This window comes from Mirounga angustirostris, unplaced genomic scaffold (genome assembly GCF_029215605.1).
Source record: "Mirounga angustirostris isolate CCGP_5_RB_7025 unplaced genomic scaffold, mMirAng1.0.hap1 SCAF_15, whole genome shotgun sequence".
Classification (NCBI taxonomy): Eukaryota; Metazoa; Chordata; class Mammalia; order Carnivora; family Phocidae; genus Mirounga; species Mirounga angustirostris.
Genome location: NW_026991723.1, coordinates 10,888,212 through 10,903,517, shown reverse-complemented (window position 1 = coordinate 10,903,517; position 15,306 = coordinate 10,888,212). Strand labels below are relative to the sequence as shown.

General features: G+C 38.5%; 1 protein-coding gene across 8 annotated transcripts in view; it reads right to left on the bottom strand.

Moving 5' to 3' along the window:
- Window positions 1-6,101: 6,101 nt before the first annotated feature.
- ZNG1C (Zn regulated GTPase metalloprotein activator 1C) overlaps window positions 6,102-15,306 on the bottom strand; it is a 53,020-nt gene continuing 43,815 nt past the window's right edge. For 5 of the 8 annotated variants that reach the window (XM_045882205.3, XM_045882206.3, XM_045882204.2 and 2 more), the window contains 5 exons: window positions 14,886-14,937; window positions 9,604-9,672; window positions 9,441-9,506; window positions 6,789-6,918; window positions 6,102-6,419 (listed from right to left, as the gene is read on the bottom strand). In XM_045882205.3, the coding sequence (XP_045738161.1) occupies window positions 6,313-6,419; window positions 6,789-6,918; window positions 9,441-9,506; window positions 9,604-9,672; window positions 14,886-14,937 (424 nt within the window). In that variant the 3' untranslated portion in view covers window positions 6,102-6,312. Of the gene's footprint in view, window positions 6,420-6,788; window positions 6,945-9,440; window positions 9,507-9,603; window positions 9,673-14,885; window positions 14,938-15,306 lie in introns of all 8 variants that reach the window. The other 3 variants (XM_064579931.1, XM_064579932.1, XR_008506694.2) reach the window with 2 other exon arrangements.

Here is a 15,306-nt window from a genome sequence, read left to right as displayed (position 1 = left end):
TCCTTCCAAAGACTACAGTAGGGGGGCAGGGGGAGCAGGTGAATAATCTTACAAGTGAAGAAACCTGACAAACACTTCAGCCAGGTCATCAGGTGATCAATGTTAACATCAATAGTCATAAACCATGTTAACAGTATATACACTTGATATGTGATAAAAATAGCACTCTGTGATCTCGCTCCCCAAAACCCATTGAATCAGGAGGAAAACAGACAAATTCCAATAGAGGAGCATCTTATGTACCTAATCAAAACCATCCTCAGGCGCCTGGGTGGCTCTGTGGGGAGCCTGCTTCTCCCTCTCCCTCTGCCCCTCCCTCTCAAATAAATAAAATCTTTAAAAAAAAAAAAATCCTCAAAACTATCAAGGTCACCAAAACAAGGGAAGTCTAAGAAATGGTCATAGCCAAGAGGAGTCTACAGAGACATGATAACTAACATCTTGGATGGCACCCTAGAATAGAGAAAGGACACTAGGTAAAAACTGAGGATATCTGAATAAACTATGGACTTTGGTTAATAATAATATAACAATATCAGTTCACTAATTGTAAAAAATGTGCCATACTGTTGTAAGACATTAACTGAAGTGGGGGAGATATAGGTTCTTGTACTATCTGTATTTGTATCTTGTACTATCTGCTCAATTTTCCTGTAAATCTAAAACTGTTCTGAAAATTACATTCTATTAGTTTAAAAAATTAAACATGGGAAAAAAGGCCTAATAGCCAAAAAGAAACTTAAATGTCCATCAGCTGATGAATGGATAAACAAAATGTGGTACATAGTCTTTTGTTCAGCAATAAAAAGAAACTAAGTGTTGATACATGCTACAAGGGATGAATCTGGAAAACATGGTATGTGAAAGGAGTCAGAATAGGCCAACTGTAAAAACAGAAAGTAGATCAGTGGTTGTTGGGGCTGGGAGCTGGGGGAAATGGGGAGTAACTGCTGATGGATAGTTTCTCTGGGGAGTGATGAGAATGTTCTGGAATGACACAGTGGTGGTGGTGCTTGCCTCTACCTGTGTATTATACTAAAGCCATGAATTGTACACTTTAAAAAGGTAAAGTTTACTTGGGGCGCCTGGGTGGCTCAGTCGTTAAGCTTCTGCCTTCGGCTCAGGTCATGATCCCAGAGTCCTGGGATTGAGCCCCACGTTGGGCTCTCTGCTCAGCAGAGAGCCTGCTTCTCCCTCTCCCACTCCCCCTGCTTGTGTTCCCTCTCTCACTATGTCTCTCTCTGTCAAATAATAAATAAAATCTTTAAAAAAAAAAAAAGGGTAAAGTTTACCATATGTGAATTGTATCTAAATAAAAGTGTTATACAAAATATGTCAATGTGAAAACAAAGAGCCTTATCAATGAAAACTAAGCAAGACCCCACTATGCCAAGTCACTCTACCAAAAAAAAAAAAAAAAAGGAAAAGAAAGGAACTCTTACTGTCCCCTCCCATCAATTCTTCAGTGTTGCCATAAGAATCAAAAGCCTTCCTTTGTAGCCCCTGCCATATTTAACCTGCGGCCCAGTGCATGGTGGGAACTCTGTAATACTTGGTGATTACTTCTTTCCTAACAATGAAGAGGGTTTTTTTTTTTCTGAACAAACCTATTGGGCTCATAAAATGCCATCCTAGTGTGAACACCAAACTTCCTACACTGATCTACAAAAACAATGACGTTGTCTGGTTTCTTTCCATTTCACTCTGAAAATTAAAGGCAATGTGGTCATCAACAGTTAAAGTTGATTCTAGTATTAAGACTAATTGACAAAGAAAAATCTAGCATATTTTCTTTCTTATTGCAGTAGGAAGGGCAAGTTGCTAGTCTATGAAGGCAGAATTTCTTTCTTTCAACATCACTTCCACAATGCATTTCTAACACTGGAATAGTCTTTTCAAAGCAATCTAAAAATAGTTTTCTCACCTACACTAGTAATCCAAAGAAGACTATTACTCAATTTGTAGCAAGCAACCAAGCAACCAAGCTCCTAAGTGCTTAAAAGCTTCTTAGCGTTATTTTGACGATTAACTTTCTTCAAATGTCATGAGCTAATAATTATAGACTCTTTTAGTCACCTGGTCTTCCCTCACACACTGTGCTGACCCCTTCCTACAGCTTCCTTGCACTCAGAACCAGTGTTCTTGCCCCTTATATCAAAAGCTGGGAAAAGCCTAGAAAAGAACTATTTGCTTTAGGAAGGTATGCAGAAAGCTTGAATTTTTTTTAAATCAAATCTTGCTATAAAAAGAGAATTCACCTGTACTGAGACTCTGTATTCAGGGTGCTTTAAATTTCATCCCTGGAACAATAGAGAGAGATTTGCATTTTTTCTCCATCTTATGAATAAGGAGGCAAAGGCTCAGAGAGATTTAGTAATCTATCCTATATTACTCAGTAAACTACAGAATTTTAGATGAACTATGCCTAAACCTTGATCATCACCATCAATACCCTTCAAATTTTCTATAGTTGGCAGAGTAACAGCCCCCACTATTCAGTGATTTGCATTATAAAAAATATTCTTTCCAGGATATTTATGGCAAGTTCCCAAGTCCTCTGAAGTGCGGATTAAACCAATAATGATTCTGATCATGGAAAAATACTTCATTTGGGGAAAAATAAGAATGAAGAACAGGACAACACATCTTTAAAAGAACATATAAGCAACATAAAAATACAGTGTAAAATCTAAATTAAAACAGTGAAGGGGCACCTGGGTGGCTCAGTCAGTTAAGCATTTTGGCTCAGGTCATGATCTCAGGGTCTTGGGACAGAGCCCCACCTCGGGCTCTGCACTGAGCTTGGGAGTCTGCTTATCCCTCTCCCTCTGCTCCTCCCCCCACCAGGTGCACTCTCTCTCTCTGTAAAATAAATAAATAATTTTTTAAAAGCAAACTGCATTACAATATATAAGGAATATTTTTTTTAAAACACACATTATAGGGCGCCTGGGTGGCTCAGTTGGTTAAGCGACTGCCTTCGGCTCAGGTCATGATCCTGGAGTCCCGGGATCAAGTCCCACATCGGGCTCCCTGCTCAGCAAGGAGTCTGCTTCTCCCTCTGACCTTCTTCCCTCTCGTGCTATCTCTCATTCTCTCTCAAATAAATAAATAAAATCTTAAAATAAATAAATAAATAAAATAAAAACACACACATTATAAAAATAAAACCTTTCCGGGGCGCCTGGGTGGCTCAGTTGGTTAAGCGACTGCCTTCGGCTCAGGTCATGATCCTGGAGTCCCGGGATCGAGTCCTGCATCAGGCTCCCTGCTCAGCGGGGAGTCTGCTTCTCCCTCTGACCCTCCCCCCTCTCATGCTCTCTCTATCTCATGCTCTCTGTCAAATGAATAAATAAAATCTTTAAAAAAAATAAAAATAAAAATAAATAAAACCTTTCCTTGAGGATATTTATAACAAGCTTCTAAATCTCCTGAGGAAGCAGCTAAAATTATGGTTCTAATCACTGAAAAATAATTCACTTTGGGCGACAACATAAGCCACGTGTGTGAGTGAAGCTGACAACATTGCTTACCCCCAAGGAGTGACATGACAGAAGGAGAAAGGTCAGGGGAGACTGACTTCATCTGCAATGTTTGCATTTTTACAACACAAATGCATTCAGTCAATACTTATGTGATAAAAAATATTTAAAGATTAATACATTTTATTTTATTTTTAAAGATTTTATTTATTTATTTGACAGAGAGATAGCGAGAGCAGGAACACAAGCAGGGGGAGTGGGAGAGGGAGAAGCAGGCTTCCCACTGAGCAGGGAGCCCGATGTGGGACTCGATCCCAGGACCCTGGGATCATGACCTGAGCCGAAGGCAGACACTTAACGACTGAGCCACCCAGGCGCCCAAGATTAATTTTTTTTTTTTAAAGATTTTATTTATTTATTTGACAGAGAGAGACACAGTGAGAGAGGGAACACAAGCAGGAGGAGTGGGAGAGGGAGAAGCAGGCCTCCCGCTGAGCAGGGAGCCTGATGCGGGGCTCGATCCCAGGACCCTGGGATCATGACCTGAGCCGAAGGCAGACGCTTAACGACTGAGCCACCCAGGCGCCCCAAGATTAATACATTTTAGAGAAAAAACAAATATTTGTGAGTTTGATAAAGACAGACTTTTAAGAGTATGTATTAATATTACTTCAAACATTTCTCCCACAACAGGACAATTAATAAGTAAGCTCTTTCTCATGGCCTAGAATAGATATATCTAGATACTTACTGTTTGCCAAAGAACATTACGGAGTATGATTATGGCAACATTAACTATAAAATAAATCAAGTTTAAGTTATTAGGAACAAGAAAAATTTATCCAGGTTCTGCTGTGGGCCAGGAGCTGAGTTGGGTGCATTAGAAACCTATTCAATCCTCACAACCTTGAATGATTGATGTTATCACTATCCACGTGATCCTGGGGTCTTGGGATCGAGCCCCACATCCGGCTCCCTGCTCAGCGGAGAGCCTGTTTCTCCCTCTCCATCTGCCTGTCACTCTGCCTACTTGTGCTCTCTGTCAAATAAATAAATAAAATCTTCAAAAAAAAATAAAAACAGAAACCAATCTCAAGAAAATACTTTGCCCAAGATTACACAACCAAGAAGCAGAAGTGGAACTAAAGCCCAGATCAGACTCAAAAATCAGCTGAGTTTCTATTGGGCAATCTGCTGCCACCAAGCAAGCTTATTCTCTCAACCATGAATTTAAAAGAATGGATTCAGGAGGCAAACGGATAAATATAGAGAACTTTTATTTAAAAAGGGAAAGAATGCAGGGGAGGAGACAGGTAAGTTTTTTTTTAAGTATATTTATTCATTGACAGAGAGAGAGAGAGAGCATGAGTAGGGGGAAGGGCAGAGGGAGCAGGAGAGGGAGAAGCAGGCTCCCAGCTGAGCAGGGAGCCTGACCTGGGGCTCAATTCCAGGACTCTGGGATCATGACCTGAGTCCAAGGCAGACACTTAACTGACTGAGCCACCCATGCGCCCCGAGAGACAGATAATCTAATCAACCGGCCTGCCTCCAAACACTGGAACCATTCAAGATACAGAGAGATAACTCTTTTACTTAAAATTCTGGAAAAAAAAATTCCAAAGGGCATTTTTATAGCTTTCTGATATTTAATAATCATTAGTTTGGGAGAGCTCTTCTTTAAATCCCATCTAATGCTTTTTTCTCTTACAATCTGAATACAGTTATGCTGAGCTGGCCTTTAGTAAGAATAGGAGATAAGTAGGACACTGTACACACCAACCACTGATATAAAGATGGTTAAATTATTCTAAGTTATCTGCAATTACGTCTGAAGTTTTGCACCCTGTCACTTTTTTGCTTATATTGAAAATTAAAGAAGTTCAAGGAAATCATGATGAATTTAATACCAGTAGTAAATTCTACTTAAAATTAAAAGCTCTAAAATTGGAATCATCTAAATATATTATGAAGTAAATGGAAGTTCCATTACTCTACAGGAAAGCTTAAAATTGACTAGGAGATGGCTTTAATTTTTTACTCAGATTTCTTCCACTCATAAGTCTCTAGCCACATCAAGATTTTTATTTCATTTAATAAAAATGATGATACTGTTTTTACTTTTATTTATTTATTCAACAGGGAGAGATAGTGAGAGGGAACGCAAGCACAGGGAAGCTGGAAAGGGAGAAGCAGGCTCCCTGCCAGGTGATACTGTTTTTAAATAATTTTTGTTAATAACCATAAAATTTTATTTATGCAATCAGTGTAGTTCTAAGGGAAAAAAAGAACGTGAAAGTTAAGTTTTATCGTTATGATTATAAATAACTTCCATGGATAAAAAGTTCAGCATATGTTAATTTCAAAGCCAGTTCACAAAAGATACTTTTGTGAAACATCTACTTAAAAAAAAAAAAAACTGGACACCTGGGTGGCTCAGTGGTTGAGTGTCCAACTCTTTATTTCGGCTCAGGTCATGATCTCAGGGTCCTGGGATTGAGCCCCTGATTGGGCTCCATGCTGAGCGTGGAGACTGTTTAGGATTCTCTCTCTCCTTCTCCCTCTGCCCCTCCTCCACGTGCACACCTCCCATGCACTCGCTCTCAAAAAAACAAAAAACACTTTAGAGGACATTATGTTTTATTGTATGAATGTCAAATGTTTTAAGTACTTATTTACTACATTTTGTGTGTTCCATAAAATAAACACTATTTTAAAGTACGCCAGAATTCACAACAGAAGTAATGCAAAAAATAGATGCTTGAAATACACCCAGTAGGAAACTTAATCCCGATTTATCACCCAGTCCCTCGGATAAGAAATGTTTCCAGTGTTATGGACAAACTTGATCTTCTTTGAAATGTGTTGTCCACCGCTTTTCTGTTTCCATCACAGTAGCTATAAATAGTTGTGTGAGGATCTCCTTATCTAAATTCCTGCCTGCAAACAGAATACAGTGTGATTACATGATGCTTATTAAAACAAGTTTGCCTATCAATTCCAAATCATTAACAACTTGATAATCTTCAGAAATTTACAAAAACTAAGTAATCAGTGATCCCTTCCCTTAACTTCCTATTTCTAATTAAGTCCCTCAGAACCAAATTGGCATTTTAATTACTTTTCTACATTTGAAGAGGAGTAAAATGCCTTAACAAGTTCTTATGAATGTTATCACATCATGAAGACAAATACATTAACCACAAGCTTAGTTAGGTTGACAAAAGGGGCTGAGACTGGTTAAAACTGGTTAAATAGCATACTGTATCACTTTCAAATATATATTTTAGAAATTTAACTGTCACTTACCAATAAGAACCAATCGATTTGTTCTCTCGGTGTCATCATTCCAGCTCAGTGGAGTCTCCTCCAGATCGTAGAGCTCGTGGACACCCTGGACAATCACCTGTTTTGGTTTGTCTTTGATCGACACCAGCCCCTGCTCAGATGAGAGGGTTCAATCAGCTGCAGTTCAAATTTAAAGCAGAAACTGACCATCAATGTTTATGGATGAATTATTCCTATTCCATTTTAAATACACACGCATAAAGAAGATGCTGTTAAAATTACTTAAATCCATTTATTTGTGCATTCTAGAAATAGTTTCTAAAGTCTCCAATTTTTAAAAAAGGTTTATGTGCACAATGTTTTTTTTTAAATAATCCCTTTTTCTAACAATAAAATATATGTATTAGGATGTCCTTTCAGTGTTATGACAACCAAAAATTTAAACAACCAAATGATAAAACATGCATCGAATTCTACTGATGTTTCTACTTTAAGGATTTTACACCTGTTTCACAGTTTTAGTGGGAAAACTTGAGAGGTTTAAGTACTCGGGCGATAATTCTGACTGGGTTGCTGTGAATGGTGCAGGGAATGATGGAATAAAGGAAAGGAAACATTGTCTGGATAAAGTTCATTTTTTATTGATTTGCAGAAATGAGAAACAAGTTATCTGATAAACCGGCCCCTCCGGGGATAAAATAATTTCTCTGAAATAATGTTGTTATACTTGTTATAAAATTAATGCAGAACAGTAAGAGACAAACCACTCATAGTCACTCTTGCTACATTAGCTTTGTGTGTTTGGGCATATTTATGTATTTAAGTGTATGTTCTTCCTGTTTTCCTTTGCCCACTTCTGTTTTCTGTTTTTTTTCCCTAGTTTTACTGATAAAATTCACATACAGCATTGTATTAGTTTAAGGTGTACAACATGATTTGATTTCTGCTTTTCAAATTTGAATTTTAATACGTAGTAACTCCTTGGAAAGAATTATCTAAACATCAATTTTCTGTTACTTGTATAAAGAATTTGAAGTGTTAGCTGCTACCTGAGTGAACGTTGTATTTTATTTTATTTAAAAGATTTTATTTATTTATTTGACAGAGAGAGAGAGCACAAACAGGGGGAGCGGCAGGCAGAGGGAGAAGCAGACACCCCACTGAGCAGAGTGGGGCTCCATCCCAGGACCCTAGGATCATGACCTGAGCCCAAGGCAGACACTTTACTGACTGAGCCACCCAGGCGCCTCCCTGAGTGAACATTTTAAACATGTTCATCATTATCACACTAACATTTTGTAGCCAGAAAAGAAGGAAGTCTATGAAGGTGAAGGCTGTGTTGCCCCAGATCTCGAAGTGTCGCTGTGCTGAGAGGAAGGCCAAGAGAAGAACCAAAGAGGACAGACAACTGCAGAAAAACCGTCCCGCACCTGAGGACAAAATCCACACTGGGCTGGTGCAGGATGCGCCCTGGAGCTGTGTGTGGAGGTCTCGGTGGCAGCAATAGTATACGTGCCCCAAGGTCTGCTTTGTAGGGACCACCCCGCATTCAGGAGCAGGGGACAAAAGCAGTCACAGAATGAAATACACCCTGTCAGTTAGGATCATGGAATGTAGATGGTGCTGCAGTCAGGAAAGCCCACGCTTACTTCCTCTGGGTGGGAATGACTGGGGAACAGACTGAGACTCACCCACGTTGCTCTGAAGCCAATCCCAGGTAGGGCCGCATGGGGAGTAAAGAAATCTAAACTTGAATGGTTTCTTGATTGCCTCTACCTTTGTCATTCTAGTGACCCCAGGAAGTCAGCTGCTAACTGGAAAACTTAGTTACTAACAGTAATAATACCAAATAGTAATAATAAAAACTTTATGCACACTTCTGGAAACACAGGAGTAGACAAATGACTGCTGATTGGTTAAGCACACAACTAGAACCACTGCCCCCTGGAAAAAACACCTTCCGTGACATAAATACCCAAATGCCACGTAACATGAATGGGTTTCCAAGTACAGAGCAAGAATTCTTCTCTAGTCTTCTCTAACTGTTGATAGTATAACTGTTTAGTGTCTGCTAAATCCGCCAAGCAACACAGGTTTAGCTGCAGCAAGATTTCTAATGTGATTTCTCTGTTAATGAAGCTCTCTTGGAAAATTAAACACAAAAAGATGCCTGGGTGGTCCAGTCGGTTAAGCGTCTGATGCTTGATTTCACTTCAGGGTTGTGAGATGGAGCCCCCATGTGGGGCTTGTGCTGGGCATTCTCTGTCTCCGTCTCCCTCTACCCCTCCCCACCATTCCCTTAAAAAAAAAAAAAAAAAAGACATTCATTCAGTTTTCCCTAACTGAGCAAGCTGTGTGCCAAGGAAAGGAGAGTTCCAGCGAGTCAAGCTCATTAGCCAGGTTAACTGCTCAGAACACTTGGGAAGAGAGAACAAGGGATGATGTTTCAAAGCACACAGGTTGTTTTAGCTGCAAATGAAGCTATGCAAATAAATCACGCTTTACGCAGTGATTTCCAAAGCTTCTTTTCACAGCAATGGAAATGAGAAAAAAAAAATGAAATCAGACAAAAGTTATTTATACTAAAACCAGCGCTTGTGTTTAAAACCAAATAAGGTTTTCTGTCACAGTCAAGAAAGGAAAGGGTACTAAAGTGTAGACCCTACTCCGCACCTTTAGCCGTATGACCTCCATGTAGTCGTCATCCTTGTTTCGCACATTCTTCTCCCACAGGAGATTCTGTATCAAGTGACATATTCAGTAAGACCAACCATCACTGCCAGCAACAACCAAGTAACACATCAGGTGGTAAATCATTATCAAATACTGCATTCACCTGAATAAATACATTCAGACTTTCTTCCTTTGCATTTCCTCGTACTTCAAATGTCACCGTAATAATGCTCTATAAATCAAGACAGATAATCAATCATGATTTTCTTTACAGTAATGGTGTATTTTTAGAACATCGGTATATTTTATAGTAATGTCAGTATATTTTAAGACAAAAAAAATAAATGAACATGTATGCTGCCTGACAACTATATTGGGTCTATCTTTTTCACTATCTTGCTGAGTTCTGGTAGCAGCAATTCCATTTTCTGTATTCCACAGAGGTGATCAGTGGGCTAGTATTTAAACAGAGAAACTTTCATGAAAGGATACTCATGGTTTAATTCATCCTTTCCAGGACTCTCAGCACTGAGCGGGAAGGTAATCTCTACAGTGTACCAACTATGTACCAAGCCAGGTACTCTTGCCTGGGTCACTTCATTTCATCTTTTCAGTTACTCGTGACAACAATCCTGTGGAATAAAGAGAATTATTTCCCTTTTATAAATGGGGGGAATAAGGCTCAGAAAAAATAAACTACTCAGAGCCAGGAGTAAAACTCAAATGCAAAAGTGTAATTCTGTTCTCTGGGAAAAATATAAAGGAAAAATTCAGTTTATCTCTGACCATGTATGTGCCAAAGGAGAAGAGTATCTGGAGATGAGAATGATAGTTTAATGTCCCTCTTGGTTTGAGAAGGTTGACATCATTTAGAATGTTAACTCTGAGATTTATTTTTCCTCCTGCTCCTGATAAATCTCTCACTGTCCACTCTAAGGAACCAGAAGCTCAAGATTTCCTGTAGCTGGTCACATAACTAAAATCCAAAGCTCCATTTGCTCCTGTAACCAAAATTTCAACCTAATGATGAAAATACACAAGGGCTAAGCGTAAGATGATGAAAACACAAATCCCACCTTGGATAATTAGGATAAGATGCTCAAGCCAAGCTTTAAAACAGGAAGAAAAAAACATAGTAAAGCATGGCTTTGCATCATTTCCTGCAACTGCATTTATTAACAGCAATTTTATTCACCAATGGAAAAGCACACAGGCTTAGAGCAGAAAATATGAAAAGACCAAATTGTTTTTTATCCAAACAGAGGATCGCTAAAGGTAAGTACTAAAGACCAATCTAAGGACAAAATATACTGATATTTAGTCTCCACTGTTGCTGGTAATGGGAAAAGCATAAAGCACTTTCTTACTAAATATGAGACATGAAAGCCAACTAAAATTGACTTTAAAATGTCAGATTTTTAAAAGTACTTATTCTGTCACAATAGCCAAGAGATGAAACAACATAACACTAACAGATGAATGGACAAAGAAAATTTAGTATAATAGTATAGTATAAAAATGTGGTATGTTGATGAACCATTATTCACCTTTAAAAAAAAGGAAATTCTGCCACACGCCACAACACGGATGAGCCTTGAGGACATCATGCTAAGTGAAATAAGCTGGTCACAGAAGGACAAATACTGCATGATTCCACTTATATGAGGTATCTAAAAGTGGTCAAACTTACAGAAATAGAAAGCAGAGTAGTGGCTGCCTGGCTGGGAGGTGAGGGAAATGGGGAACTGCGGTTCAATGAATATAGTTTCAGTCATGCAAGATGAAAAAGGTCCAGAGATGTGCTGTACAATAGTACGCAGACAGTATCAGCTGGTGATATTGGACTATACACTTAAAAATGTGTCAAGAGGGTAGATCACATGTGTTTACCATAAATTTTTTAAAGTACTTATTTTTAAATCTAAATAAACACACTTTGAACTATTTGTTGTACTGCATTTAAACAGTTTTCTTAAAAAAAAAAAAAAAAGCTTTCTTTTCCCCTTAAAGCAATCACTAGAAATAATACCTAAGAATCCATATCAAAATACATAGCAAAAAGGTTGCTAAATGAAACATAACTTGTCATTTTCAAAAGACAGTAGCAATTCAACCTTCAAAACTGCTTAAAATGTATTTTATTCAAGTTGGATAACTTGGCTTTTAATATTGGAAAGGCCTCAACATGGAACTCAATACTGTTTTATTCTAGCTTAAAGAATTTTTACTGGGAGTGACTGTTGCTTTCGGCAGGTTAGGGATATGACAATATTTTTAAGGGGTACAATTAACTCCAAAATGAGCTAAAAAGGGTTTTAAAAATTACGACAATGCATCAAGGGGCTCAAGGAGTGAGATAAACATTTTAGAACTAGATGTTTTTCTGTACCAATCAACTCTTCTCGCAGTAGACAATACCTTAAAGATGAAATCCGCAAATTCCCAGTGGAGAGGACAAGGGTCACAACTCATAATTCCTAATTTAATAAACTATTCAGACTGCCATTTGGGTTTTCTCGCCTTCTCACCTTCCAATCCTGGGTCCTCCTTATAGGGAGGTAACAAGGAATCCATGAAAGATAGCTGCCTTACAGATGATGCAGGGATAAAACTTTAATAACATACCTACTATGCCCTACGTATTACCTATGTATTTTTTTTTCCCAGTTTTTGTTTTGAATCTAAAATTAACTCTCCTTTTCCCAGACACAGAAAGCAGCAGAAAACTGAAGCAATCATTCAGAAAATGAAAGTAAAATAAGGTACTGCCCCTAAAATAAAATTTAGGAATAACTCCAAAATTTTAGTTTTCTGGTCTGTTTTTTTTGTCCACCTCCCAGGTTATTCCCCTGGGTGTTCTACTCTTTGGCAAACAATATCTAATAGCAATAACTTCTGCATGTTTTCTTCATCTGGAAAACTGAGCCCATTAACGTGCTCAACCCCAAATGTGAAGCTCCTCCCGAGTCATTTCTACTGGATATCCTGCCACCAAGTAAGAAGCTGAAAGTCCAGCATTCCTCTGCAAATCAGTGTTTCTTCCAGGTTTCTCTACGCCTAGGTCCCTCCAGTCAATCAGGTCTGTTTCCCATCAGTTCCCCTGTCTTACTGCCCCAGCATCAGTCAGTAAGGCTACTCCGGCAAGTCTCCCTGTGAATCAGCCCTCGATTTATCCCATTTCCATTCCCCCAACAACCCACACAGTCCAGGGCCTTGTCACAGGGTATCTTCCTGCTTGGTCTCCTGCTGTCAGCTACAACCCAGCGCACCTGACACTGTGGGACAGCACAGCGTGAGTTCTGCTTGCCCCCGCACATTGAAGCCCAACACCTTAGCTTAGGAGTCAAATACCAAGCATCCACCAAGATTTCTACACTTACAGTCTTCCTCTTCTAGAGCATTCTCACTTTCCCACTTTCAAACATCTGGACTGCTCTTTCCCTTACTTCTTCCAGTCAAACAAAAACCTCCTAGTTTAAGGCTACATTTTGATGTCTTACTCAGAATAGCAGTTGCATCTTTGCAAAGACTGTTGCTAACTGGAGAGAGACGCAAAGGAACTCTCTTAACGATTTTGGAAATCTTCTGTATCTGGATCTAAGAGAGGATTACAGAGCTATGTGTCCATATGTGCAGATGGACTGATACACAGGCACAAATATATGTAAAGACACATTGACTTGTATGCTAAAAACCTGTATGCTTTACTGTACATTAAAAAAAAGTATCTTTCATGAAGATAGACCCACTAAACCGAAGGAGACCATCATTCCCCTGAATCCCATAGCCCTTTGTCTGCAATATTATATTCTACCCTTTCTTATATACCTAAAGCAGGAAAGTGCATCAGAATCTCCTGTAGAGCCTTAAAAAAAAAAAAAGACATGCCCTATTTACTGGTGAAATGACACACTGTCTGGGATTTCTGTTAATACACTCCAGCAAAGGTAATGGGCACTTGCAGTTTAATTATACTACTCTACTTTTATGTATTTTTGAAATTTTCTGTTTAAAAAATACTCCAGCAAAAGAAATATTGGGAACACAGAGGAAATAAAATCAGCAAAATGTTGACAGCCATTGCAACTGGGTTCCTTTTGCTATTCTCTGTACTTTTGTGTATCTTTGCAAATTTCCATAATAAAATGTTAAAAATGTACATACACATTAATTTGCACATACCCAAGCCCCACTCCTGGAGATATGAGGTGGGGGGACTACTGAGCATCCAATATTTTTTAGAAAGTTCCACAAGTGACTCTGATGTTCCCCATTTGGGAATCATAGCTTTCATTCTTTTAACAAATACTCACTGAGCAGCCACCACATACCATGCCCTGTGCAAAGCATTGAGGAATCTACACTTAAGGAGTATACAGACTACTACAAGGAAAAAGCATTTCAACCCAAATTATAAGGCATGATAAATGCCATGAGAGGGGTATGTGCAAGATACCATAGGTATAGATACTGGCCATTATAAAGGTTCTTGAAAGAGACTACTACATTCTTCATCTTTTACATGACTCCTAGGATGATAGTCCCTCACTTGGAAAGTCAGTAAGAATATGCTTCTGGTTCATCTTTAGTACTACTGAGTATTGTAAACAGTTGGTTTTTCCCAAAAATTCCACAGCCAGGGAATTGTATTTCTCTCATTCATTTTAAAAACATGCAAAGATGAATATTTCACAAAGTTTCCGAGAGGAAAGTGCCAGGAACACAGTTGTACAGGTCCCCATAAATACGAGCCAAACTGAAGACAAACAAGTGGCCCCATCACAATGAGTATTGCTTCAAAAGAGTGAGTGATGGTTTTCAGACAGAGGAGGGAAGACAGTACATGGCTCACTCACACGCCCCCTTGCTCTCACCCTGTTTCAATGGAACAAAGAAGTTAAACCTCCACCATCTATGACTTGCTTAAAAGAAAGATGGGTACAGTTAAAACATGTTTTGTTTGTTCCTAGTATCGTCAATATTTACCTCAGGAATTAGAGTTATAGAGCACCTAAATGAAGGACACCTTAGGGAATTCAAATTTACAGTGCTATCTGCAAGTGAAACTCAAATTTTCATTTAAATAAGCCATAGATGCTTTTACCAGACTTTCCTTTAATCTATTAGTTCAACATAGCTAAAAACAGGCTGCGTATAGAACCCCCAGGCTGCTTTTAAGCAGTGATTCCCACCAGAAGAGTGACCTATTGAATGGAGAAGCTAGAAAGCATGATTTCTTAAGATTCTAAAGAAGTCTGGCTTAATGAATTCCTATTATGCATTAAGAAGCTAGATGAGATTACCTCAAAAGCATCCAAATTCTGAAAATTATCAACACACTTCAAAAATACTTTTTTTTTTAGCAAGACTCAAAGAAAACAGCCCTAAAAGAACCAATTTATTTTTTAAAAATCCTTAAAAAAAATTTTTAAAGATGTTTTTTACCTGATCAAGGTGAGGCTGTGTTGTTGGCACATGCTGAAGTTTTTTCTGCAAACTAATAACAACTGATTATAAATTCAGAGATCAATATACTTTCGATTTAACCTTATATGTTACTTAGAGATATGGAGCTAAGAAGGGAGTTTCCACAACTCAATCTATTACACAGTTCCAATTTTACATGCTATTTACACATTCTAATACAGAAAAGCTAGCAGACTGTTTAAAGATTTTTCCTAACCATGTGTACACATTCAACAAACAAGCAAACAGACTGGTGGTTGCCAGAGGGGAGGTGGATGGGGGAATAGGTGAAACAGGTGAAGGGGACTAAGAGGTACAAACTTCCAGTTACAAAATAAGTAAGTCATCACGGAACACTACATCAAAAACTAATGATGTACTGTATGGTGACGAACATAAT